This window comes from Molothrus aeneus, chromosome 5 (assembly GCF_037042795.1).
Source record: "Molothrus aeneus isolate 106 chromosome 5, BPBGC_Maene_1.0, whole genome shotgun sequence".
In the NCBI taxonomy this organism is placed as follows: domain Eukaryota; kingdom Metazoa; phylum Chordata; class Aves; order Passeriformes; family Icteridae; genus Molothrus; species Molothrus aeneus.
Window position 1 is genome coordinate 14,069,415 of NC_089650.1, and position 27,404 is coordinate 14,096,818.

Here is a 27,404-nt window from a genome sequence, read left to right on the forward strand (position 1 = left end):
AGAAGGTAATTTTTAAGAATTGGGTGTCAGGAAGATGTCTAAAAGTCTGCATCTTGCTTACTCATGATTATTCTTGAGATTAAATTTTTGTCTGGGTGAAATTCCCTTAGTCTTATGGTGTTTTTAAAGTCATGACTCTAATGAATGTCAAAGTATTGCTCTATACTGACCATGGTAAAGGGATAAAGGTGATTACTGTACTGAGGATAAAAAAAAAGTGGTTGTCAGTATGGCTTTCTGTTACCTTTTCTTTGGAATCTTGGAGACACTGAGGAATATCTGCTGGCTACAAAAGCTTGGACTGGAAGCTACTGCATGTGTAGATCAGTCCTGGCAGTTTGAGATCATTATTACAGAAATGAATCTGGTTTTTATTTTACTTTTATTTTTTCCCTTGTAGTTTTGTTTATTTTGTATTATTTCTGCTTTTATCTGGGAAAAAACCCCAAAACTAAGTATCTTTTTTTTCTCCCTTTGCACACAGCTTGTAACAGAACATGCCTTTGAAATTCCAGACAACATTAGGCCTGGGCATCTCATCAAAGAGCTCTCTAAAGTGATTCGTTCTGTAGAGGTAAGAACAGAGGCAGCCCTACATAAGTCTTCAGAAAATAAATCTTTGAATCAGGCAACTCCATCAAAGTTACGCTTCTGGATGATCATATTCACTTTTTAATTTTTTACCATTCATTTAATAATAGAATATCAAGAGGAAAACTGTTTGGAATACTAAGCTATGGGTGTTTCAGATAAAGAAAATGGACAGTATTATTATTTATTATTATTATAATTAAGTACTTTTGTTGATTTTTAGATTTTAATAGTGAAATTATTTGTAGGTTAGCATTTCTAAAATGTAGTTACTTATAACAACTTAAAATTATTATTAATGTGTTATTAAAGACTTTAATTTGATATTCTGTGCTTATTCCATTCTCCTGTCTACTTGTTGGTTAGTTCTGGTCCAGTTGTCATCTCTTTTGCTCACTCCTTTGTTTTATGGCTCTGTGTAATACTCACTGGAGGAGGATTTCCTTTTTTTTTTTTTTTGTTGCTTTCCCATACCAGTGTTTTGCTCCTTTATTCTTCAGTGGTTATTGATTCTTGAAAAATTCTCACATTTCCATGTGAAGAGAATGGGTCTGAGGGGATGTGTTCTGTTGTGTACAATACATGTCTACCCTGCGCTGCCTTCCTGAATAAAACCATGTGTTTTGGTGGCACTACTCTTGTGGGATAGCATAAAATCCTTAAATGAAAAAAGGTGCAGTAGAACTAAACTTTGTACATCAAATCCAAATGAAACATGTAGCTATTTTCTAAAATGTCTAACAATTTTCCTTACATAATTTACATTTAATTAGATGAATAAGAAGCAGTACTTAAATATGTGGATTTATTCCTCTGAGACTATTCTGAAAAGTGCTTTTAATTACAGGAGGAAAACAGCAAATTAGTTAAAACTCAGGGAATTCTTGGTGTGTCTCCAAGTTCACGATCTTCACATGAAACAGCTTCCCCTCACCACTCCAGGCGAAGGGTGAGGAAGCTGCGAGACCATGCTACCAAAACTCCTTCTAATCTGGACATCCTGGAACTTCACACTAGGGAGGTACTGAAAAGGCTGGAGATGTCACCATGGGAAGAGGCAAGTATTGAGTTGTGTGCAAGGAAAACCAAAACCAGAGTAGTTTTCTAATCTCTGTTGAAAAGAAAATGGTTTTAAGATGCGTAAGAATACAGACCAGAACTCTTTGTCATATGAGATATGGATAGATTGTTTCAGAGTTTATGTCAAATGTAAATTGCTTTGAGCTAAGAACATTCTGCTTAAGGCAAGTTACTTTCCATTATTGATATTTTGCTGTCCTTTAAATCAGTTCTGAGATATTAATATCAGGGAGCACGTGCCCAACCCAGGAGTTGCTGTAGCAGTTCCAAGCCCAGCTTCTGGCTTGTCTTAGTGTATTGGTATTTCTCCAAAGGAAACATAAAAGGAGTATTCTAGGAAAGTTGTATTTGTTTCAGGTGCTTCAGGAGAGTATAGATGATTAAAGGAAGGAGAAGGTGCAGTCATCTTCTGAAGTTCTTTACATCCAAACATGTTTTGTCTGAGCTTTTTTCAGTTGGTTATCTGTGTGGTAACCATCCTAGTAGTGAATTTAATCTTTTATGGAATGCAGAAAAAATAATTGAGTTCATAGGAAGAAATAATAAGCAAAATTGCTTTTACTTCTTTAGGATATCACAAGCTCAAAACTGAATGGGAGGTTTAACAAGCCCTCTTCTACAGTACCTGAATGGAGAACAAAAGACAATGATCTTCGCCTTCTGCTGTCAAATGGAAGAATAATTAGGTATAAAGGATTGCTTGTGAACACTTTTTCCTGGTCATTATGGTCTGGATTATGCCAATTGTTAATATTTCTATTTGTAGAGCTCTTAAGTTCTTACCAGTAAGAGCCTGTTTAGGAATACAGAAGGAGTGTCTGTGTCTGCTGTCCCCTAGTGGAGCCACAGTTAGGAAGTGAAGAGGAAGGGATTCTTTGCATATTCCTTTGTTGCAGCATTTCGTTCACTTGCTCAGTGGGGTGTGTACTGAAGGGAATGCTTCAAAGTAGAAAAAGTTGTTTTGTATCTATTTATAAGAGTGCTTCTCATTAAAAGTATTCTGGTGTTAAACTTCGTGTCTTTATGGAAATGACAGTTGTATAGGAAGTAAGTGGGAATACCTACAATTCAGAATGAAGAGATGAGCATAAGAGAATATTACTGTAACATCTTGAGAGTGTGTTGTAAATAATGGAAGGAAAATGGTTGCTTCAGGTTTTTAAGAGTAAAAACTGACTTTTTTTTTTTTTTTTTTGTGAGAAGAGATGAGAGGCGTCCATTTACAGATCGAAGTCTTTACACAGCAGACAGTGAAGATGAAGATGACAGGACAAGGTCAAAAAAGACAGCTGTGAAGGTAGAAGAGCAGCCCTCAGGATTTGAAGGAGAAGGGAATGCAGATGCCCAGAAACCACTGAACAGTAAGATTGTCTCAAAGTCCTATCAGTTGAACATTTTGATGGTCTCAATGAGGGTCTAACTACCATTTGTAGTATTTCAGTCTCACTTTATCCTCACATATAGAGGATAAAGAAATAAATCAGAGCAGTAGTATTAGAAGTTACACAAAACATTTCTTAAATATTTGTCTATTGGAAAAGCTAACAGGATACAGATGAAAAGTAAAACTCACCTTTTTATGTTAGTGCTGTCTTCAATGCTATGGAGAGCATTTTTCTCAGTGGAGATTTCATTGCTGTTCTGGATGAGTATTTGTTACTCTAGGTCTGCTTCATAATGTAAGAATGCTGATTGGACTTTGCTTTTAAAACCAAAATATGCCTCATTGTGAAAAGCTCATCACATCATTTCACTGTAGAGAATGAAATGTCATAATACATAGCCAATTTTAAACCTGGCAATTTCATAGTTGATAATACAATTCTGTATGTTGTACTAATGAATTGCTTTATTCCATACAAGTGAAAAGACATAATTTAACATCAGTAAAATCGTATACATTCGACCTTTGTAATCCGCAAGGTTAGGAAAGAACTTAGGTTATCTGTAAAACACTTTCATTCCACTTTCCAGTGCTTTAAACCACCCTTCACTGGGAACTAATCTTTAGTGGTTTTTGGTAGCCTCCTGCCAAGTGTTCAGCAGTGATGATCACACAGTATATTAGTAAAGTATCAATATTGAATGCCTGTTGCCAAAGCCTGTTTTTAATAGCTCCTGCCTGTGTGCAGATAGAACTAGTCCTTGACATAGCTGTTCAGCTCCCTGCTTGATTATAAGTCACATCCATTCACAGTAGAGCTTAAAAGGGCTCAGAAAGTGTCTTTTACAAAACTGAAGTCAACACTTAAAAGATGATAAGACTCTCTGGAGACTTCCAGTTCTGAGTTTCCTGCACAACAGACCATACCATTCTGCTGTCAGCCTGAATAAAATATTTAATTATTTTCATTAACAAGACAAACTATAATCCCTGTTGAGTGTGCTTCCATATGTCACAGAGGACAGTATTAAAAAACCTGCCCATGAGAGAAGTCTCTCTTGGGTATTCTTGAAACAGGGCAAACAGCTTGTTGAATGAAGGCTTACTGTAGTGGTTTTCAACTTCCAAAATTAAACTTAGTAAATCAAACTAAATTCTGCACTTGAATCAAAGATTAAATCATACAGAGAAATGGTAACTTTTCTTCAAAATTATTGCTCTTATTTGATACAGAATGATTATGGCAGTGAGTATCCAAATGCATTAAACTTACTTAGAACTAGAAGTGAATGTTGAGGTTGTTCTTCCAAAAATTGAGTGCTCAGGACTAATCCTAATATTTTTAATTGAATATTGAGTGTCTTCAGACTTCCCTGAGTGTGTGTTATGTGTGATTATTTTACCTTAACTGAGACTCTGGAGAGAGAGGGGAAAGGCATTGTCTGCAGAGAATTCTGGCAGAGGAACTACCTGTTCCTAGAACAGCTGCCAGCTTTGGTTGTTCTTACTGGGATTGAGGCCAAGAGGAATGTCCACAGACAGATGCTTTTAAACAGATCAAACTCTATCTAGCTTTGTGTGTCATGCCAAGATCCAGGTTTTAAATGGTGACCCAGTGTTAGCAGAGGGACAGAGATCAAGTGCTGCCCTTAATTGAGCAAGATACTTGGTGTGAAAGAAGGGAAAGTGGTTTGAGATCTTTCTTACTTCACAGTGTCTTAGCTTGATCTCACAGATAATGACTACTCTCACTCACCCAATTTGGGGAATATTCCTCCTTGTCTCTGGAGGCATACAGAGCAATGTAGTTTCTTGGAAAAGATAGTAGTCTAAAGGAAAGTTCTTTTGATCTCTAAAATTATGTTTTCTGTATTGTTCGTGCTCTTCCTTATCCTAGAATCTTATTTGCCTTTTTGAAATGAGCCAAAGGCATGAGTTATAGTCAGAAATCCCTTGGGTTGCTGTGAGCTGCAGTAATTAAAAGCATTAATTTATCGTTATATGTTGAGCATTACTTTATGTAGCTTAATTTCCTATACAGTGGTGTTGCTCATTGAATGTGCTTGGATATTCCTCATGGCTCTTTCTAATACTCTCTTAAGTTTAGTTAGTCTTCTCTAGCTTTTGGTCCCAGCTGTTTACTCACTTTCTGATGACAAATCTCATGTTAGCTTCCTTCTGACTCTAAAAGTAGTTATCACTGTGCAGTGTTTAGAAATCAATAATATCCCTTCAAATATATTTGATGCCTAATTGTGATCTTTGCCACAGTCTTCATTAGGAGCAAACCTCAACTAGAATTGTAGTGTATACATAGTTACAGGTACATCCTTTATGCTTGCATAATTATAGTTAGGAAGAATTGTGTTCTTTTATGTGATTTCATGTAAAACTATGCTGAAAACAAACCAACATTTCAGTTTTACTTGTCTTCATTCTAAAGTTAGTTTCTGATTTGTTCAGCTTTGCTTTCAGCATTGTTTTGTATGAAACTATAAATACTTTTAAAGTCATGTTTCTTTCTTTAGACCCTATTTTCTTGACACACAGTCATTATTTTTTTTACCCTATTTTGCTTTTCTCCAAAAAACTTACACTACCTGAACTGCACATTGTCATCTTTAACGAATTTGTACTTAATCAAAATTTTTGCCAGCAGCCTTGACCCAGGTATACATACAGCTCATTCCTGGCCTTGAGCCCTGGAATCCAAACACTTAGCAATGTGTTTCCTGCTTGTGGTTCCTTGGGACAAATGCAGTCTTTTAAGGGTACATGCTGGTGAAAACTGTTCTGACTCCAGCCTCTACAAAAAAACCCCAGACACTGCCCAAGTGCCATCTCTGAAGTGGGTAGCCTTTGGGAAAGAAGAAATATAAACTGTTTTTTCCTGTCTTCATCTGCTCAATTGCTTGAGGAGTCTGTTGGTCAGCAGTAGAAAACTCACTGTCATCCTAAGCAAACTTGTGAACCAGATCACTGTGTGCATTTGCCTTTGTTTACAGACTGTTAAAAACAAAATATGTGTTTCTTGGGTTTTGCTTCAAAAATAATTGTTAAATATTAACATAGTTAATGTTGTGTCTTATATTTTAATCCTTCTCTCTGCAGTGTTCTTTGAAAGTGTGAAATCAGAACTCAGGAATGGATCCTCAGAGTACTCTGATATTTCTGATTCAGAAGAATCTGAGCCTGATTGCACTACACAGGTACATATAAAAAAAGTCTCAGAAATTAATGAAGCAATTAAATATAATTTTGCTTGCATACTTCATATTTGTCTGGTCAAAGTTTGTGTTAAAGCAGCAATAAAAACATTTGTAGTTCTTGTTCAGATTAATATCAAACAATGTGCTGCTTCATTCTTCATTTATTCTAGTGATGAGAAAAAAAGATAAGATATGCTATCTTGCCAAATTTCATCTTCTTTGTCATTGAGGTGGGGTTGGCAGAGGATGAGCCCTGCTCTGGACCAAGCAAAGTCTGAGGGAAGTCAGGTCCTAGTTGCTTTATTTATTTCTCTAATAACAAGTCTAAATTTCATCATTCAAATTATGAGTGTCTACCACACAGTTTCCTTTTAGAGCACGGTTATAGGAAACAATCTTACAGGTATTCAGTTTTATAAGCAACCTGAAGTGGCTAAATCCTTTTCAGGGATTTTAGACTGTTGGAAATAGACGGGAGTCCTCCATTTGAGGGTCTAGATTATGGTGATTTCTTCAGAATTAAATAAAGTATAAATGCACACATATATGTAGATATTTACAAACATATTTTTTAATACAACTTCTAGAATTTAGAGATGTGTGCATGTGTCTATAAATACTTTAATTATTTTTTCATTTGCAAATTGGGTTTGTACTTAGTAATTTAAATTTTTATTGGTTAGCAGTAAGGTGAAGTGGTTACCTGACATTTTTATTTCATGCATCTGGAAGGCTAATGCCTTGGTCTTTCTTTCAGTTGTCAGCCTATTATATGACTTTACAAGAAGTCTTCATATTCCTACTTCTTCCATGGTGGTCAAGATTTTTTTTTTTTTTGATACTTGCTGTCTTTGATACTTGCTGTCTTTGATCATTACCTAATCTAAATGTTGGAGTAAGTGATAGGAACCTTCATGGTGTGATTTCTTCTGGTTTCCTAAACTGCATTGCCAGCAGCTTTGGCTCAGGTTTCCTTTTCTAAGACACAGAATCAGTGGTTGCTCAGAAGTGATATATTTCATCTTTGCAGGAGAATATAGCCAGTTTTGTGTGACTTCGTAAATGAGTGAATGTTTTATATTTGTGCTGTACTTACTCTCTTAGTTTTTTCCATATTCTCCTGCTTTTTAATTTTAGGAAGCTGCTCGTGTGAATGAAACTGTTATATAAAAATACTTCTTGGTAATAAAATGCACTTCATTCATTCCAGTTCTGTTTTTGATGGTGGGGATAATAATGGTGTCAGTCCTTAAGAATTATGAATGTTCTGATCTTATGTTTTCAAAACCTCTGTTAGTGTCACATATATTCCTTGGCTTGAGAAAAAAAATTGTGATGTTCTCTGTACTTGTTGAAAATAGATTAGTCTGAATTACCAAGATGGAACATATGTACTGTAGCCCTTGCTTCCTGTAAAGGCATATTGAGTCACATATGGTTGCTCCACCTTTGAGAAGCTCCTGCCCATACAAGCTGTAATCTCAGCAGGAGCTGAAAAGCTCTTTCATTCATGAAATGAGGCTGTGCCTCTGTAAGAGAGGCAGCAGCTGTTGTGTCTCTGTTCCTGCTGTCCTCTGGATTTACCTGAGAGCATCTGTCATTCATCACAGATAGTTCTGTTGGAAGTTACATTTTGTGAGAGCAGGATCCAGAAGCAGTTTTGTGGGGCAGAATGTGTCCTCCTGTTAAGTATAATAGGCATCAGTTCTGTCTGCTGCTTGGAACCATACTTCTGTATTTTTACCCTGTACTTTGAATATTGAAGATAAGAATAATTAATGCTCTCATGAAAGAGAATGCAGTGATTTGTGTATGGTGTAATATGTGAGGTGCTTTGTAAAAAATGGATTTTGGAGATGCCTTCTGTATCATGGAACATGTACTTATCAGTATTGCAAAATTTGAATGTGTAGGATCTCAGCTGCTATATTCAGATTAGCTGCGTTCTGGATACTGTAAGTATAAAAACAGTTGGACCTTGAAGCTTTTGAATTCTTCACTTAGCATAAATTTAGGTAGTGCTGCCTTGTGAAGGCTGACCTAGAACAGAGGCTAGACAGAGCTAAAGGAATAAAGTAGGTGTTTATTGAAATGCCTCAATGGATCCACCTTGGGCAGCACAAGAGCCCAGCCAGGGCTACACCCAAGATGAACCCAAAATGGTCACAAAATGGTCAGCCAGTCACGAGGTCTCACACTTTGATAAGTTCTGGTCTGTTTGCATATTGGAGTTAATTGTCCAGTTATTGATTTAGCTTAGGCAGTGCCATCCTTCTTGTTTTTCTCTCTTCAGTCCACATTGTTTATGCTTTTGGACCTGGAATTTGGATCATTTGTCCTTGGTCCCAAGCTAGGAAAGGAATTGTTTTGTCTCCCTACTCTGTGAAGAGAGCTCACCAACCCTTAATATGAAGCTCAGAACTACACACTAAAGCAGTACAGAATCTGAAAAATATTAAAACTGAACCCTAAGGCATCAGTAGAGTCTCCACTTAGGAGGTCTGGTAACCATTCTGCATACTGTTTCCTCTTGTTTCAGCAGAAGGATTCCTCCACAGAGGAGTCAGAAAGCTCAGGTGATGAAGAGAAGCAGGAAGTAACATCAAATTTCAAAGAGGAATCTAAGGTCACAAGAGACCTTTGTCAAAATACCCAGAAGCCATCCAGAAATGAAACTCCCAGTAAAAAGTAAGCACATTGTGAGCATTTTTTATGAACTGTTAGATCTTTTAGCATGTATTTATGGATAGCAATGTAAAAATCAGTCCTTCAGAGGTTTCTGTTTTGAACTGCTCACTACTCCCTTGATTTTCCTAGGGAATGTCCTACCTCGACAAGTACAGAAGAAGAAGCTATTCAGGGCATGCTTTCTATGGCAGGATTGCACTATACTACATGTTTACCAGGTCATACTCAAAGCACAGACTGCACAAATAAAAGAGCCTCTCTTCAGGAACACAGAAGCTACCCCAGGAGTCGGCATAAAGACAGACAGCCATCTCAGAGCCACAAACCCATGGAATGTGGTAGGTGTCTGAACTGAGGAACTGCTGCTCCCTGCTTTTGGGACAGTGTTCAGAATAGTCACTTAAAGTTACATTTTTAGATTTGTAGTTATTAGATTAGTAGCTTTTAAATCAATCAGGCTGACATTTAAAAAGGTGTCTTCTGTGGGTTTGCATTGTTGTTTTTTTCTATAAAAAGTATTACTTCTGAAAACTGGAGCAAACTTAGCTTATTATCAGAATACCCCTTCTAAATATTTCCATCTAAAAGTTTTGTGGTATACTTACAAGAATGGGAAAGTTGTGGCCAGAGTGAAAGTATTAAAATTTAAACTTGTTGAACTTCTCTTTAGGTAGGTCTGTGAAGGAGGAGGAAGGAGACTTGGGAACTTCAGCATGGACGAGACACCTGAATGAAGCTTCGAGGATTACCCCTCAGGTAAAGCAATACTTAGAACATATTGAACACATTTTTATAGGAGAAGAGATCATGAAATTTTAAGTACAGAAGGCATGGTGGACTGGTCTTTAAACACTGTGTATCTGACAGATACTTCTGGTAACCGGGTTATTTTTGTCATGGATTTTTTCACTGTTGTTGTTTTGGGTTTTTTCTTTCAAATTCTTTTTTCTCATAGTGCCTAATTTAAGGTGCTCAGGGCAATATCTTGAAAAATAAAAAATACTGTATTAAAAATGTGTGAATTTATATTAATTCTAACTGGGGAAGCACTTTGTTTATTCATTGTTATTCCCAACTAGAACATCAGAACACATGGAACATGTTGATAGTATCTATAGTAAAAATACTTGCTTAGGAAATTGGTACTGCTAAACTGATAGCTTTCAACAGCTAGCAGGTAGGAATATTTTTGTTTTCTGATGTCCAAATGGAGTCCAGCAAGGAATGAAAGGTTTTGTGCCTTACACTCTTGACAATCTGAGCTTTTCTATACTGTGAATTTTTTTAGTATTTCTGAACTTCTCTGTATTAGAAGTATTAAAATAATTAATTTGAACAACTAAAGTTGCAAAATTACAGCCATTAACACTGTTTTTAACTGTGTGCTTTGTGGTGTTTGCTTTGTAAGAATATTTGACTGCATGGTACTCCTTTGCGGTTTGTAATTCCCAATTTAGCATTTATTCTTTCATCAGCTGAATTTTGAAAACAAATCACCTCTTAAAGTAGTCCGTGATTATGGTGTGGCTTGTTATAGTGGCTGGTTTAATCAAGAACAATTGCATTTGTTTTGGTCACTGCAAACTGAAAACAAGAAGTAGAGGAATTGAGTACATTAGTATGTGTACTTAAACTGTAGCATTGCCCTTAGGTGCATGTGGAAAAGCTTGCAAAAAAACTGTGTTACCTTTAAGAAGTATCTATTCTAAAAGAAATGATGGACTCCTAAAATGGCCAGATTCTGGTGGAACTGCTGAAATACCTATTTCAAAGTCACAGTAGTATAATTGGAAAAAGCAGAGTGAGCCTGTAGCCAGAAGCCACTAACTTGTACATCTTTTCTTCTCATTTCCATACTAGGATGCAAATAAAACTCAAAAATATATCAAGAAGGAGGGTGCATCAGAAGCCAGTTTTAAGGTTCAGGAAAACAGAAGCATAGTCCACAGCAACAGCTTGAGTTTTCATCATGGCAAATACCCACGAGACTCCAGCCTGATGCAAGCAGAGTGTCAGCTGAGTGATGGCAGCCTTAGCCCTGACAGGCCCTATGGGGAAACGTCCTTGTCTGTACCACTGCACCCGACGAAGAGGCCAGCATCAAATCCACCCCCCATCAGCAACCAGGCAACAAAAGGTAATGCCAGAGCGGGCATGGGGGAGGGAAGTAAAATACTAAATGCAGAAACTGAGTAAAGGACAGGATTAGACCTTGAGGGAAAATACAAAGTGAGCATGCTGTGGACACTCAGATTTTGGCACAGAATATGAAGAGGTTGGAATTAAGAGAGGTCTAACTGGCCTGAATCAGATTAGCTTATTGAAATGAAGGTTTAGAAACTCTTAACACTTCAGAAATAGTCTGATGAGCATACTATGTAGGTTTTAGTTTCTAGTTTATATTCTGTAGTTTACTCAAGAAGAACTTGAATAAAATTCCAGAAGCTCAGTTGAAGTTCTCCCCTACTACATCCTAGAGTGGAAACATTTGTAAATATTTTTGTAAATTTGTAAATATTAAAAGTCTTAGCTGGTCCATATATATAAGCATTTAAGTAGCTTACTGGTATCAGAATGACCATTTGTGTCAGGCTTCATACAGAGCTGATAGTAATAGTACACTCATTTTATTTATGATAAATAGTTCCTGGGGGTGTTCTTTTTAACTATTCTGGTTCCCTGTTTGTTTTTCAAACTGATTCCGGTGAAAATTTTGCTCACTTCACCTTCAAAGCTGGGTTTCACCATTGTTGTACAGCGATTAAAATTTATCCTGAAATTCCTGACTGAAGTCCTTGCTTGGGTTTTTCAGGCAAACGTCCAAAGAAAGGAATGGCAACTGCTAAACAGCGCCTTGGGAAGATCCTGAAGCTGAACCGGAATGGCCATGCACGCTTCTTTGTTTAATGTAGCTGCTACCTGTACTACTGCTGTCTTTCCTACAGACCAGTATTGAGGGCAACAGAGCCTGGAGCTGCTGTTATTCCTCTGCTTGAAGCAGACTTGCATGTACCATAGAAAACACTGCCTGATGAACAAAAGAAAGAAAGAAAAAGAAAAAAAAAAAAAAAAGGAAAAACAAAAAAAACCCACACAAAAAAAACCCAACCCAATGCTGCATTTTCACTGTGCCACACCTGCTCAGCAATAACCATACGGGAACGGGGAAATCTTCAGAGAGACATGGACTGTGAGAAATAGTCTCTCATCAGGGCTTGAATATCATTTGTTGCTGGTAGTTTCTGACCTAAATTAATGAGGGGAAGATGATGAAGGTGGTTTATCAATAATTTATTTCTGATAGATTTTTCACAACTTTAAAATTCATTTAAGAAACTATTTATTTGGAAGACTTTTTCTGTGGGGGGTTATTAATTTAGATTTAATAATGTGAAAGTTTTAAATTGTTTTGATAATGTGTGTTTGGTGCAGTGGAGAGCCACATTAATTGTGATTAGTCTGGACTCCTAAATTTGATATTCAGGTTATAGTCTTAAATAGGGGTGAGATGCATTATTAATTATTTTTTAAATTAAGGCATAAGGAATCTTATTATTTTTTTCCTGCTTTTTGTAAGCTATTGGCTGGGCTTCTGTTGACTTGCAAGTTGCGTATTCTCTGCCAGCTTGATTATTTTTTGACCTGTCCTTTTTAATATCAGATTTATTTATTTAATGGACTAGAAGAGACTCCTAAAGACAGAAGAATTTTCTTATGTTGGTCCAGTAGCTAACTTGTTTTAAAATACACCTCTTTCCTCCAAATCTGAGTTCATATTTTCCTCCTGATGATCTGTCTGTGATGATTTTCTTGTGTAAAAAGACTCCCTGAAATTGTATTTGTACTAGTTATTTAACAGTTGGTACAAAGGAGGAAGACCCAATACATCTTTTGGAGGAACGGGGGCATCAGTTAAGATAAATGTTTCTTCAGAACAGTTGCTCTCAAGTAACTCATAAGATACACATTGCAGTTAAAAGATTTGGCATTTTCCTTAATGTAGCATGGAAGAAGCATTAAAGTGTTGTTATTGTACTTTAAACACATTTTACTGAGGAGTCATGAAAGCAGGAGAATGTGTGTTGCTTTCAAAGCTGGGCAAGACAACAAATGAGAAGTCTTAACTGGTCCATATATATAAGCATTTAAGTAGCTTACTGGTATCAGAATGACCATTTGTGTCAGCCTTCATACAGAGCTGATAGCAAATGCCAATTCTGAAGTATTGTAAATAATTTTGATTTAAAATTTGTATTTTTCTGTAATATAAAATTAAATATTTAACTTTTAAGGGTTGGGGATGAAGGCAGAAAGGGGGAATACTTTTACTTGATTCTGGAAAAAGGGCATTTTGCAGGGTCCAGCCAAAATGTAAATGTCAATATGCTAATGACAACAATATTGTTGGTTGGGGTTTATGGTTTGTTTTTTTTTTTTGATTGGTAAGAGTAAAAATACTCCTGCATAGCTATCCAAGTTATCAAATTGATTTTAATTTTCCACACCAATTTTTCCTTCCTCCATATCCTATACTGGAATAATTTTCTCTTGTTGTTTAAAAACAAAGTCACTTTTATTTTCCGGAATATTTGTGCAGAATTATTTTTATTTAGGCTAGACTATGAATGAGTTTAGAAATTTGTGGAAATAGTTCTGATGTCAGGTGTTCTTTATTGCTGCAGGGTCAGAACCAGTTAGCAGCACTATGTTATCCTGTTTCTAAATGGAGAAACATCAAAATACAGTGCCACTGCAAAAAAAAGTCAGGTAGCTTTCATAGCTTTACTTTGTCTGGAGCTTGGAAATTATAGTTTAGGAGTGTTTTTTGCAGCCCTGCTTTTATATTATGATGACTTAACTTCTTCTGTGACTTGTATAGGTGAATTTTTAAACTATTTTTTGTTTGCTAATTAATGTTTCACAAAACCAAGTTTTTAGTCTTTTAATTTTTTTTAATTTAACACAAGTTATCAACCTTTAGAATATTGGGAATGGAGGTAGTCAAGGATTTGTAAAAAGCAGAAGATAAGCTAAGTAGTATTCTACAGGTGCTGAAAATGACTATAAGGACTTGCTGTTCTCAGGTGCTATGTTTTCTAGATGGAAATAGTTAAAAGAGAATATTTTAACTATCTTCTAATATGTTCTCACCAAAGTAAGTAAAAGTATGTTGTCAATATTAGTTAAAATTATATACCCATATAAATTTTCTCTTCATTTAAACTTGAGCAAATGGGTTTAATGCCTGCCAGGCTTTGGAAACTGTTTCAGCTTTAGCATATTGAACCAAACTGTTTCCTTCCTGCTGGCTGTGCAATTTCTAATGATAGAAAATTCCAGTTTAGGGCAGCAATCAGATTCAGAGCAGAATAAAGAATGAATTCTCTCTCCTTAAAGACAGATTTTTGTCTGAAGTAAAAGTATGCCAGAATAGAATCTGGAGTAAGGAATTTTCAAATACAGAGTATGCTTTCCTTGTACATGTGATTGGTTTATACAGAGTCTCTTTTCTGACCATCCACACTATTTATCTGTATCTTACAGTTGAAATATAGATATGGCTGGACCCATATATATTATTTCTTCTTGGTTTTATCCTTTCTATTGCTCTAATTTTCTAACTTTTTTTTTCTGAGTGGCTCTCCACTGTCATGAATTTATGTCATAGTCTCTTCACAGGCTGTCAACAGGCAGAGGTTCATTCCCATTTTCTTCAAATATCCATGCTTCCAGCAGAAGTTAAATCTGATGTTCCAACTCAGAACAAATAATTCAAAAGAAATTGCCATGTTGAGCAGTATTTAAAAAAAAAAAAAAAAGCAAAAACAACAAACAAGAAAAAAGAAATCTCCTGGTAGCTCATGAAGAGGATGTGGTGACCTCACTTGTTTTGTGTACTTGTATGTAGAGATATATTTATTGTATTCTAGCTGAAATCACTTCTGCACCAGTCTTTCTGTAGATGGACTGAACCTTGTGTTGTTGTAGTGGAGAGAAAAAGCCCAATTTTTTTCCTTGCTGTCTCACTTGGGGTGGAAGAGGGAGGGAGTAGGGAACACTGGCTGGACAACAGCAAATGACACCTGCTATGGTAACTTTTTTCAAGGGTAATATTTTTTGAAAAGTCAGAGAACTTGCATTTGGCATAAAACTCATTTTTTAAAAAAATTGTTTTTGTAGGCAGAATAGGAAATGAAATATTGTAGGGGTTTTCCCACTCTCTTAAGTTCTCACATTCCTACAATTGCAGAAAAAGAAACAAACATGAAAATGGAAAGACCACCTAGAAACTATATCCAAGATTCTTCCAGCAACTTTCCCTTTTCTTTTCCTATTATACTTGCTAATAAACCCTGGCTACAGGGTAGCCTTTGTTGACCTCTGAGGTAGATTACCTATGCAACCTATAATACTCTACATGAATTCATTCTTAAAGAGAATTTTGGAAGGGTTAGATATTGAGAGTTAAAATTGTTGTTTTCTGATCACATGGGGGGGTTTGGGGTTTTGATTTTTTGTTTTTAATTTTTGGTGGTTGAAGTGCTTGTGTTACCTTTGGTAGAGATGTAAGAGAGCACAGTGTCACGGCCACATTTTAGACACTTTGGCTTTGCTTAAGGCATAAGCTGCCTTCACTCAAGAGACCATAAAGTTGCAAGTGTTGAAAATTTTTGCAGGATTTCAAAGCCAGAGCTGGTGGGAATCTTGCCTACCCCTTTTTTGGTAGCTGTGGAGCCTAAGCAGAGCTAGAATGACCCAGTGGCTTTGCCCTCTTTAGGCTCCACGTGCCCACGTATCCCTTCACACTCCCACCACAACCCCCAAGCCTTGTGTCTTTCCAGAGTGTCATTCACAGAATACTTCCAGACCATTAAAAGCTGTTGGTAGTTCTGGGGCTGAGTGAGCCCAGCACTACTCTTTGACAGAAGAAATACAAATGGAACCAAGGGCCTTACTGTTTATTGTTAAACAAGATGAAAAGCTGCAACATCCATTTTTCCAAAAAATAAACCCAACAAAAAACCACCCTGGTAACCCTCTTTGTGGGAGAGTATGAATGATAAGTCATGCAGTGGATGGGAAATGAAAGTAGCACTGATAAGGAGATGCATGTTCTTCATAGGCTGCATTTCTGTTTGGAAAAAAAAGGACTTTTTCTACTTTTAATATAAATTAAGCCATAAGAGTTTCATGCTGTGGGAAGGGAATGAAAGGGATCACTTTAAGAGATTATATTGATATGTATTGTCACTTCTGCTGGGAAATGTCTATTGCTGCCAATGCTTTGGTGAATCTTTTTTTTAAAAAAAACAAACATGGAATTTGAAAAAAAAAAACCAAACAAAAAACGGGGCTAGTTCTTGGCTATATTTACTAGTTTTGTAGTAATGTTTGCTGGCCCATTTGTCTTTTCCTCCTTTTTCTACTCTCATAGTCTAATTTCTATCTTTCCTTCTTAATGTTTCTGAAAATGTTAGCTTGTCTGTTCAGTAGGGGTCGGTGTATGTGTGTCTTCCTTTTTACAGAAACGCACTACTGTGTTAAGTATTTGGCTGGGAAATGGGATGCTGCAGCTTTAAGAGCATTTTTTTCAATTCATAACAGTATTTCCCATCCTCTTTTGCCTGCAGGCAGGGAAAGTGTATGTACAGTATTTATTTTGTTTTGATTTTACTTTAAATTTGTAAGTTTCTATAAGTAGTTCACATTGATTATTCTAGGGGAGGACAAGTGGCTTTGTTTAAATTTGTATTTGATATTCATAGTTTCCACTTTCTGTACTTTAAAATACTGAAATTAAAAAATTGTATGCTTATGTTTTGATTTTAGCACTGGAAAGTGTTTAATTTCTTCAGACTTCTGCTCATTTCCTTCAGTGTAAATACAGTAAAATGTACAGAGTATCATCAGGAGAAAAAATGCTTTTCTAGGTCCCATCTCTGTGCCCTTTGCTTGTTACATTTTAAAGAAGAAATTTGGTGGAGAAATGTGAGGGAATATTCTCATACCATTTAAAAAAATTTTTCAAAGTGCAAATTTCATTTCAATCCAAGTATATTATATGGCAACTAAATGCATTTTGTGAAGATGTGTATATTCTTTTTGAATCCTAATATAAAAGGAGGTGGAAGTGTTTGTGATTCATCATATTATCAGATCTAGATTTGTAAGAAGGGTGTCAAATGGTATTTTTGTATTCTTGCTCTTGGTTTTTGTTCAGGTTTGTCTCATGCTACTGATGGCTGACTCAGCTCTTGATTTATTGGTTGGTTTGGTTTTTTCTTTTTCCTTGAAGTGTGTGCAGTTTCTGCAAGAAGAGCTTTCTCTTTCACACTTACATATGCTTAGCCATACTTGCTTTTGTCCTGGAGGACTTCCCTGCTGCTTTTTCCCTCCAGACATCATCATCTGGTTTGCAGCTGCCCATTTTGGCTCCTGTGGCAGTGCAGTGTTTGCATGTGGGTGCTTCCCTGGGGTGGTGCAAGTGTGGCTGCCCCAGCCTGCAGCTTGGTGTGCAGCCTTTTCCTGTGCCCCACTGACCTGCTGCATTGCCCTGCTGAGGGTCAGTCAGGGCAGCCTCAGGTGAATGATGCACCAGTGGCACTGGAAGAATCAGATGGCAGAAGGGTTTGAGATCAGCATCCTGTTCAGCTGCTCAGGTTTGCTCCTTAGCCTGGCTTCTGGCTTACAGAGAATTTCTGGGTGACTGTAATGATAGGAGATCTGAATTGTGCCAGGTGCTTTACAGAAAAAGAACAAGAATGCTGAGCTCATCAAACCATGTACTGCCTAATGGGACAGTTGAAAACCAATGACAAACTGAGTTGTGTGGCCTAAAGTTTAAAACATGATAGAGTTGCAGATTTGGGGAGCAGAAACTTCTCTGCTGTTTCAAAAACAAATTTCATTTGGGTGGAGGGAAAAATAGAGTCAAGTACAGGGGTTGATGATGAAATATTTATACTCCAGATATCTGTTCCCATTGAATTTTGACATGCCTTTACATCTTTTCAATTAAAGCGTTAAAACTGATTTTAAATCTGGTTAGCCCAAGATTTGCCAAAGATCTGAAAGAGCTGCTTGTCTGTCAGAGCAACTGCATATTTTGGAAAAGTCTTAATCACTGTGATTGAATAGCAATGCTACAGCCTATGCATTTCCATCAAATACTCATCTGGATTTGTCACCCTCAGCTCACTGCTCAGACCAATGTTTTGGTCTTCAAGTGATAGACTTAAGAGAGCTCCTTAGTGGGCCACAAATACAAGCTCCATATCCATATGAAAACCTAAAGAAGGAACTTTACTATTTGCCCTTTTGTTTTTTGCCAGCTACACTTCAGAGATTTTTTTTTCCTGTCTCAGCTATTTAGTGAGACAGGATAATACACTGGAAAACGTGAAATATCTCAAGTGCTGCTTTAAATGCTGCTGGACAGCCTTCAGCAGCTGGAGCCATATTTTCATTAAAAGTCAGTTCTTCTGCCTTTCTGTTTGTAGAGAATGGAGAAATAATTACCTGGATTGTTCTTTCCTGAGGGACATAAGGGTTTTAAAGATTTCAAGGCTACCAAATCCAGCAAAAGATTTGAATTTCTAAAGTCAGGGAATGAAGAAGATACCCATCTTGGTATCTGAAGACCAAAGTACTGATTTTGGTCTTTAATCAATAGTATTCTGCTGTGTTTGAGGTGAAGTACCCACTGGTAAAGTGCCTACAGTACTGGCTTTCCATTTCTGTACATTTAGTGAAGTTCAGCTCTCTCCAGAGGGTTTGTCCTGACCTGCTTAAGCTGTGAAGCTTTTGTGGTGGTGGCTCATGAGGTAACATGTTCAACCAAACCTTTTCTGGTTCATTTTGTTTAGGTGGACGCTTGGATTCATGATGGAAACATGACTAATAGCATGAATATGGTAAAGTCAATCATGCTGAGTGTTAGTTTCTGTAGAAACTTAGTTTTTTCTTTATATAGAAGTATTTGTCCTGGGAACCCTTGCAATTACACTTTTAGTGCTGGTAAGTAATGTCAGGTGTCTCAAGCCAAAAGTTAACGAGGACTGAAACTAAAACCAGAATGTTATTGTTACTCCTGATACAACCAGGATTGTTGAACTCCTTGGTTTCTACAATGGCAGTGACTGAAGTTTTTACCTGCAGAAAAAACAGCTGGTGGTCAAGACAGTGAATAAAATCTGTCAGTGCCAGAGCTTGTAGTATACCACCTAACAGCTGGCTAATAGCACAGTTTGCTCTGTCTAGACTAAGGTCTGATTTCTCAAAAGCCAATTATATTCAGTCTTTAGAATGACTACTGCAATTTTTCAAAGAATTGTGTTTGGCTTAATAGATCTATTTATCTGTACTGCTTCTGCTGTATTTGCTTTGGTCTTGGAAAAAATACTCTACTTTGGAACTTTTAAGTCAACTAAAAAAAAACCAGTATACAAAGAGTCTGCTTGTTTGTGATGCTTTTCCCCAAAGTTTATTCCTTGTAAGAAATTTTTGCTGCAATGAGTGTGAGTAAAGTTCCCATCTGTACTTGGAGAATGTGATATCTGTCTGGAAGAAACATTTGCCCATGAATCATACACCTTGGTGGTAAGTCACAAAGTGACAAGTTGGCTTTTTGTTCTGGTTAAGCTAAAAGCCAACAAAACTCTAGAAACTGCTGCTCTGGTCTCCTCAAATAGGATGTGGGTTGTGGAAATTTTGGCTTAATTTGGCAGCAGTTTCAACCAAGCATTAATATGAAGATATTAAATCTTGTGCTTCATTCTTAGGTTGATTTCTCATTACAAAGGGTTTTCTGCTTTTTACAAAAGGTGTTTGAATTGCTTTGTCACAGTTCTGACCCAGTAGAACTTTTCCTGTGCTCAACCAGCTCTTGTAGAAAGTTTTAAATTCCATCATGATGTGGTTACTGAACAGAGCTGTTCCTATGTGTTAAAGCATTCCACCTCTTGAAGGAGAGCATTCAAAGTGTATTTCCCATGCCAGTTGTCCTAAAAGTAATGTCAGAACTTGTTGTTCAGATGAGGTTCTTCCTTGGGTGGAACCATTTTGCTTCCAAGTCTGTTTGTATTCAGCCCAGGTCTGCTGGGAGTAGGGAGAAGAAAACTCTGTGAGCTGTGCAGTGCACTACTGTGAATTGGGGTGATCGTGTTGCAGACACTACTGGACAGCTGGGCCTGGCATTAAGCACCACAAGTGATGCTGACCTGTACTCTTGGGAGAGGGACCAAGCATCAAATCAGACATGGCATGTGAAGGATGCCTTTTTCTCCAGCTTTGGCAGCAGGTCAGAAAAGAGGAATTGGTGAGATGCTTTGGGAAAACTCAAAACCACTGTGTAACAAACCTCTTCTGGTGCTACAGGAAGTTATTTTAGACACTGGTTCTATTAATACATTCTCTTCACTACTAGGAGGATTTCACTTTAAGAAGTTCAGTTTATACAGAACATGAAAGATACCTTGTGTTACACATCCCAGTTCCCTTGTGAATGAGGTTTTTAAGCAGAAGTGATTTGTGTTGGAACAACTGAAGTATTTGGAGAGTGGGAATTTCTGTGCAGCACTCATGGTTGTGATGCAAGACATTTCCTTCATACAAACCTCACAATACAGGGCCACTGCTATGCCCTGATAGCTTATAGACTGTTTTCAGTAATGCTGCCATTAATTTTCTGTTGCCACTAGCCTCAATTTTGAACAGTAAAAAATATTGGCTACCAAACTCTAGTAATATTAGGTATAATTAAAGGAATGTCTTCACAAATCCTTTTACTACACATTTCAATAGACACCAAAATAGTGCTGTCAATAATCTTAAAATACTTAAATTCTTTTCCCCTTGGTTGGGACATTCAGCCACTTCTGTATTTTTTTTTTCTGCACTGATGCAAACTCTCACTATATTTTACAGTTTATGGCTTGAAGAAAAAGCTGAGTTGCTATTCTGTGCTGCACTATTGTGGTTCACTGAAAAGGACTTAAAGATTGGGAACAACACAAAAAAGAAATCACTGATCTGTTAAACATTCTGTGGAGCCCATACCTCCAGTCATTAGCTGAAGCACTAGAGCACAGGTACAACTTCATATCTTAAAGATGTCATGTTGACTCATCAGATCAAAATGTACATAGTGGTAGAGAATAGAAAGGAAAGCATATATATAAAATGAAGTAATTTTTTATTAATTGTATACAGGAATACTAGATTTTTCACTCTCACCTGCATGAAGGGCTTGAACTGAACAGGCTTAATACCTGGAGGACTAGGTTGATAGAAATCACTGCAAGTAACAGGGCCATAATAGGATTGGTTTCTAGCTAGAAGCACCACTGTTTGGTTTTTTTTAAGGGAAGAATTTGCTCTGATTTGCACACCATATCTACCCTTTACTTCTAGCCAGTTCATATACTGAACATGCATATGATAATTCTGAGATTAGTATTAATGCCTCAGCTGATACAGTGGTGTATCTTTAAATACGTCCCTGTTCTTCTGAGGGTTTTCAGATGCTGCTGTGGTTTGTTCTTTTGGGATCCTTGGTCAAGATTTAGGATGATTCAGAACTCCCAGTGCTCTTCTGGAAAAAAGTGATCTTGCTTTGTCCTAGCCTGTTGTGGGCTTCTCTGCTGCCTGGGAGTTGCTTTCTCCTGTGCAGGAATTCTTTGAAGGTGAAGGCTTTGGATTGTGCTGCTGAATCGAAACTTTTGTTTTGCTAATGTGATGAGGACCACAGGGATGTACTGGTGAGGGAAGGAGTCGGAGGTCAGCAGAGCATTCCAACCCTGCCAGCCCCTGTGTGCAGAGCATGGAAAGGGTGGGACCCTGAGACACATCCCTGCCTTCCCCTTACCCGGGCTGTGAGCAGCAGCCTTGCCTGGGGCAGCTGAGAGGATGGGCAAGGGCTTTTGGTGTTCCTTCCCTTCAGTGGCCTCCTCTTGTCCTTTGCATGGATGTCAGGTCTGCAGAGGTTAAGCACATTCCTGTGATAAACATGGCAAAAACTAACGTGGAGTTATCCAAGCTGTACCTGGAATGGTGTGAGCTTTCTTATAAATGCAGCCCCTGAGGTCAGCTTGGGTTTAGAGCATTTTGAAGTGTTGCTGAAGTCTTACTTATTCAAACCAGTTTTTCACTTACACTACTGTCATAATATGAAGTGAACATCTCCATTTTGCAATTTTGGAAAAAGTTCATTCTAAACAATTGTCATTTTGGTTTGTTTCATCCTTCCTTTGTTACTTTGAAACTGAGTGGAATGCAGCTTTGTCTCGTGTTCCAGTCACAGAATAATGGAGCAACTTTGCCTGGAAACTTTGCCTGAATCATCAACACTTCTGTCACTGCAGAAACAGGATGGAAGGAGGTTGAACAGACACATTTTGCTTTTGTATAAAAGCATCTAAACTAAGCATCTCTTAGAGACTTGTTTAAAAACTCTAGAACCCTCTGCTTGAATTTCTTTATTAGCTGCCAAAAAGATTAGGCTATGATAGGTCCAGATTCTGGTTAGTTTTGCAAAGGATCTGAACTGGAGGATATTTACTATTTTTTTAATATATTTAATTTCTCAAGGTTTGACTTGTATACTGTTGCAACCAAGTTTGACACAAGTGAAACATGAAAAATCTGATAAATTTTAAATGGATTACTTATATATATTTTTAGTTTTTGAAGCTGGAAGCTACAGAATCTCAATTAGCATTTTAGAGATCTATATTGATTTTTACTTCTTCTCCACTTAATTTTTTGGCTGTGCTTTGCAGTATTTCTGCAGTGAAGAACTGATTCCTTCTCACTGATGTGATTCTCATATGTATACCAAGACATCTCTGGCCTTCCCCTCTACATTTTTTAAATTCCCCAAATCTTTGAGGATGTTTCTGAGTGCAACTCTTGCTAGCTGATTTTCCTGTCTCCTCAAATGCTATTAATATTTTGAAGTGCTAATTAATGACACAGTGTGAGCCCAAAGGTTGGCATACCTGTGAACAGCTAGTAAAACTCATCAGCCCAAAGAACTTTCAAATCAACACCACCAAATCATCATCAATAACATCAATACCTGGAAAATTTAAAAAGTGTATCAGTAAAATCTAGAAAAAAGAGGGGTTTTTTCTCTTGTTGATGTCAGGGCAAGAGACTTTTAGACTACTTTCAAAAATAGAACCTGCATCATTTTTATTTTGCAAGGTGTCTTAGAGATGTGCAGAAGAAAAGATGCATATTTGTGTCCATGTGAATGCAGCACATTTAATCCATGCTTTTCCCACAAGTAGGGGTTGACTTCTGAGGTAAATACAGTTGGACACCAGGCTGTGCCTCTGAGCCTTGGTGTGATCCACTTCTCTCTCTCTCTCTCTGTGACAGAACCTGAGCAAAATCTAGGTTTTGGAAGTCCGTGGTTTGCACCTCAGATATGGAATAAGGGACAGTGATTGTGTGGAAGCAGCACAGGAAAAAAGGAAGGGATGCTGAAGATTGTGGGGGGGAATGAACCCTCCGATGTTACTTAGGTCAGCTGTTGAACAGTTCTCTGCCAAGTCATCAGAAGGGTGTCCTGGACAAAACATTTCTAAAAGGAGCCTTTCTAGTGCAATTTGCTGCATTTAATAGCTCTGATGTGAGGCATCTTGGGTGTGTACAGAAAATGGGCAGGATTAACAACAGTTTCTATTGGCACACCCTGAGGAAACTGTCCAATGTCTCCTTCTGAAATTTCCCTGTTGGTTTTTGATGGCAAGGCTGTGAGCAAAGGCAGATGTGGTGCCAAGGTTATGTTTCTACTACCTGGCTGATAGAGTGTGTATAATAAATAAATATAAATTAATTTATACATGTATTCACGTATTCATATATTTAAATGTCTTTATAAAGAAATCAGAGGGTGTTCTGCAGTGTTGTAATGTCATATGCTCATGGCCAGCCAGAAAGGGAGTGGAGACCATTGCTAAGTGACAGTCTTTGCAAAAACTCTTATTTTGTTTTCTTTCCTCCCTCTTGTTTCACTTGGGTGTCACTGCTTGTCCTTTGTGATATATTCTTTCTGGGATGGCAGCTGTTGGATGCTGGATAATTGTGCAGTGGCTAACAAAGAGAGTCAGATACCACCTTGGGCCAGGATTAGTTACAATTCAACTGTCTGTAATATTTTTACCCATGCTATTTGAGTAGAATAGAATTTCCCATTCTATCCATTCCATTCCAATCCCAGAAGATGGTAGGGATAACTCCTTCCTCTTTCCCTCTTGTTGTCCTGCAGACTCAGCATGGAGAATGCTCCAACAGCCATAAATGTTTAGGAAGGATGTATTTCCTTGGCTGTGGGTCATGCAAGACTGGAAAGCACAGCAAATGAAATCAATTCTTCTGCTCAGAACAAAATGTGAAACTTGTGATTTTTATTCCCCAAATATGTGGGATAAGGACGTGTTCATTCCCTTTAGCCACATGTGCAAGCAGTGAGGAATGAAAGCCTTTACATCACTCCCAGAATATGTGGCTCATTTTACATTTCCACTTTGTGTTTCTCGAGCATACAAGAGTAGCAGAAAGCTGTATTTTTATCCTTGAGCTCTCACCACAGGGAAGTTAATCCGGCATTCCTGACCGCCAGGAGGAGCTCAGACACAGCCTGCAGCCTCAGCCTCCTGCCTCCAAGCCTGCCAGGATTCCTCCAGAGAGGGAACTTCAATCGGAGCAATGCAGGAGCAGCCACCCCTTGATGCTGTCAGTGCTGCCATTTGACCTAGGAATGCACAGAATAAAACTACACCTGGAAAAGGTAAAACGAGCCAAACCCGAGGGCAGGTGGGACAATGTGCCATGGGGAGATGCTGGGAAGTAAGAGAATGTGGTTATCCATCATGCTGTGAATGGCTTTGTTTATACAGAGAATCCTGGCCTCAAACTTAACTTCCAAAATCTGTCTTTTCCCCCTTGGTAAAAAAAAAAAAAAAGGCAAGGTGGCATAAACACCAGCTGGCAGCCAGAAGAGGAGAGTGTTCCCATGGTACAGTGCTTTTTAAAGTTTTAGTGAAGCTCTTTATAGGCCACTCAGTAATGCCACTCTCTTCACTAATGTGAATGTTCCCAGTTATCCAGGGGCAGCAGAGAACAAATTTGTAAGTTAAAGCCTGGAAGTTTTTATTGTGGAAATGATGCTTGATTTCACAGAGCACAGAGCTTCACCTTGCAGCTGCTGATTTTCCTCTTCTATGACAAAACAGGACAGAGCCACCAGCATTGAAATTGATGAAGAAATTATTTTAACAATTTTCTGCAAAACTGCAGGATGAATGAGAAGAACCCACTGCCTGTCAGATGTGTTCTGCTCTCTATTTTTGTAGTTGTTTTAAAATCTAGTATTCAACATTGCCTCAAGACTAACCCATTCCCTTTTCACTGAGGCAAGACACTGATGTCTGTAACCCAGTGACTGTGGGTACCTTTCTTCTTGCTGAAAGAAATCAGTACTGAACAGAGTCTTTTTTATCGTAGCTGAGCTCTTATCAGACCATCTTCCTTTATATTGCTTCCTTCCCCAGCCATTGTGGAAACAGACATCCTGCCCAAGGCACCGAAATCCGCAATCTGCTGCTGCTTCTGTGGAGCCTCTGGAATTTTGCCAGCAGCCCCTTGAGGTGGTCCCAGATGTGATTGCTTTTTCTGTGCTACCCTGAAAATATCCGGTGGAAACAAAGGAGAGCTACAGCTTTGGAGGCCAGCACTTCCTCTGCTCTCAGGGATGTACAGTGGGAGATGTTAGGCACAAGGTACCCCAGAGAAATCATGACTAAAATGGCAGGGTCATAGTCAAAGGGATATTCCTACAATAGAATAAAGCCAATCTTTTTATTGCATCTCTCAGCTGGTCCTCAAGTTTACCTCCAGTTCTCTTGAATTCAGGAGATGTGTATGGGATGTCTTTCCCACAGCATTCTTCTGCAGGGAAAATGCAAATTCCTTGCACCTATGTTGTATGTGAAAGGAGATTAGGTTTTAATACTGCTTTCCTTCAGTGGGAGGAGGGGGGGCAGGAAGCAAACAATTCTATTTTTATTTCAAAGTAACTTGTGCTTAAAATAGCCACTGCCTTAAAATAAAACCAATTTTTTTTTTATTCAATAGCTTTTTTTGAGGGAGAAGGCTGTGGGAGAGAGGAGGGACATGAAAATACCAACTCGTGAGAGTTTTTGTCTTTTGGATCTGTGGGGGGCTATTCTGGTAGACTTGGAGTTTTCAGTAGTCCTTTCTATCAGAAAACCAACACTGTAGTCCTGGCTGTTGCTGTAAGTGGTTGAAGATACCCATGTGAAGGCAGAGCAAATGCATCTTCCTGCTGGGTTTCCTTGTGTCATGTGTTACAGCCTTTTATTTTTTACTTGGTTCTTTGATCTTCCCTGCAGGTTTCCTGCTCCAGGTTGCCTGACAGAGTTCTCCTAGCCTGCTTCACTCCACAGGTGTTTGTGCATGCTGTAAGACTTTCAGAAGGATTTTAGACCCATCATCAGTTTTTCGGCATTCACTCCTTGAGGAAGCATGGGTGAGAATCCAATGCCATCTTCACTGTGGGTTTATGGTTGTTGGTTCAAGTGAGTGTTGAGTGTCATAGGAAAGAAAGAAAAAGTCCAAGTATCTCTTTGTTGGGATCCATCTTGCAATCTATCTGCCATTAAAATGAAAAGATTGGAGGGAATTCAAAAGAAGAGAAGAAATAAAATATGGTTCCCAGTGAAAGCTACATATGTCAGTCTCAACAGTTCCAGAAATCCATGTGTTGTTCAGCTGGGCTGAGGAGCTGTTACCCCTGAAGGCACTTTATTGCTACTTTAAAACTATGGAAAACCTCCGCTCTGCAACTTGTTTTCCACACCAAAATACTTGGAGAAAGCTGATGTTGCACTTGTCCCTTGGATTTTGCAGTGTCTTTTGGAAGAATGTTTATGTAGACCCTGAAATTATTACAGATTTTTCAGGACTGCAATTTACTGTGTTATTCTCCCTCATGTCTCCTCACCAGTCTGCAGATAAACCCAGCCAGCTTTCTGAGATGCAGCTCTGGCTGTCCTTGGGGCCATGTGGTAAGGTTGTCATGTTGGGGATGTGAGGGCATGTCCAATATGGCCTTCAGGTTTATTTCCAGAAACAGAAGTGTATCTCTGTGGCATCTGTTCTGTTAAATATTGACTTTCTATTAGCAGTGTTAGAGGTAAGGAACCTCCCTGGAAAAAATCAGCTCATGGGGATCTGCATGGCGTTTCTATGACTGGAGCACAAGTTTTTTAGTTTGTTTTTTAATTTCTTTATTTTTTTAAGTTGGGACAGAGAGGTGTTTTGAAGCACCTTCTCATACAAGGCAGGAACATCAAAAAACAAAGCACAGGGTACTCAGTCCTTTGCAAGCAAGACTGATAAAGGAGAGCACCTTAGTGACTGAA

The 27,404-nt window shown here is 38.0% G+C and overlaps 1 protein-coding gene across 1 annotated transcript in view; it reads left to right on the forward strand.

Annotated features, from left to right (window-relative positions):
• Positions 1-16,781, forward strand: part of KDM7A (lysine demethylase 7A) — a 61,442-nt gene extending 44,661 nt beyond the window's left edge. Inside the window, exons 11-20 of the mRNA XM_066549588.1 lie at positions 485-574; positions 1,439-1,648; positions 2,242-2,357; positions 2,875-3,032; positions 6,167-6,264; positions 8,804-8,952; positions 9,082-9,290; positions 9,623-9,708; positions 10,813-11,089; positions 11,765-16,781. Of these exons, the coding sequence (XP_066405685.1) occupies positions 485-574; positions 1,439-1,648; positions 2,242-2,357; positions 2,875-3,032; positions 6,167-6,264; positions 8,804-8,952; positions 9,082-9,290; positions 9,623-9,708; positions 10,813-11,089; positions 11,765-11,859 (1,488 nt within the window). The 3' untranslated portion in view covers positions 11,860-16,781. The remainder of the gene's footprint in view (positions 1-484; positions 575-1,438; positions 1,649-2,241; positions 2,358-2,874; positions 3,033-6,166; positions 6,265-8,803; positions 8,953-9,081; positions 9,291-9,622; positions 9,709-10,812; positions 11,090-11,764) is intronic.
• The last annotated feature ends 10,623 nt before the right edge of the window (positions 16,782-27,404 follow it).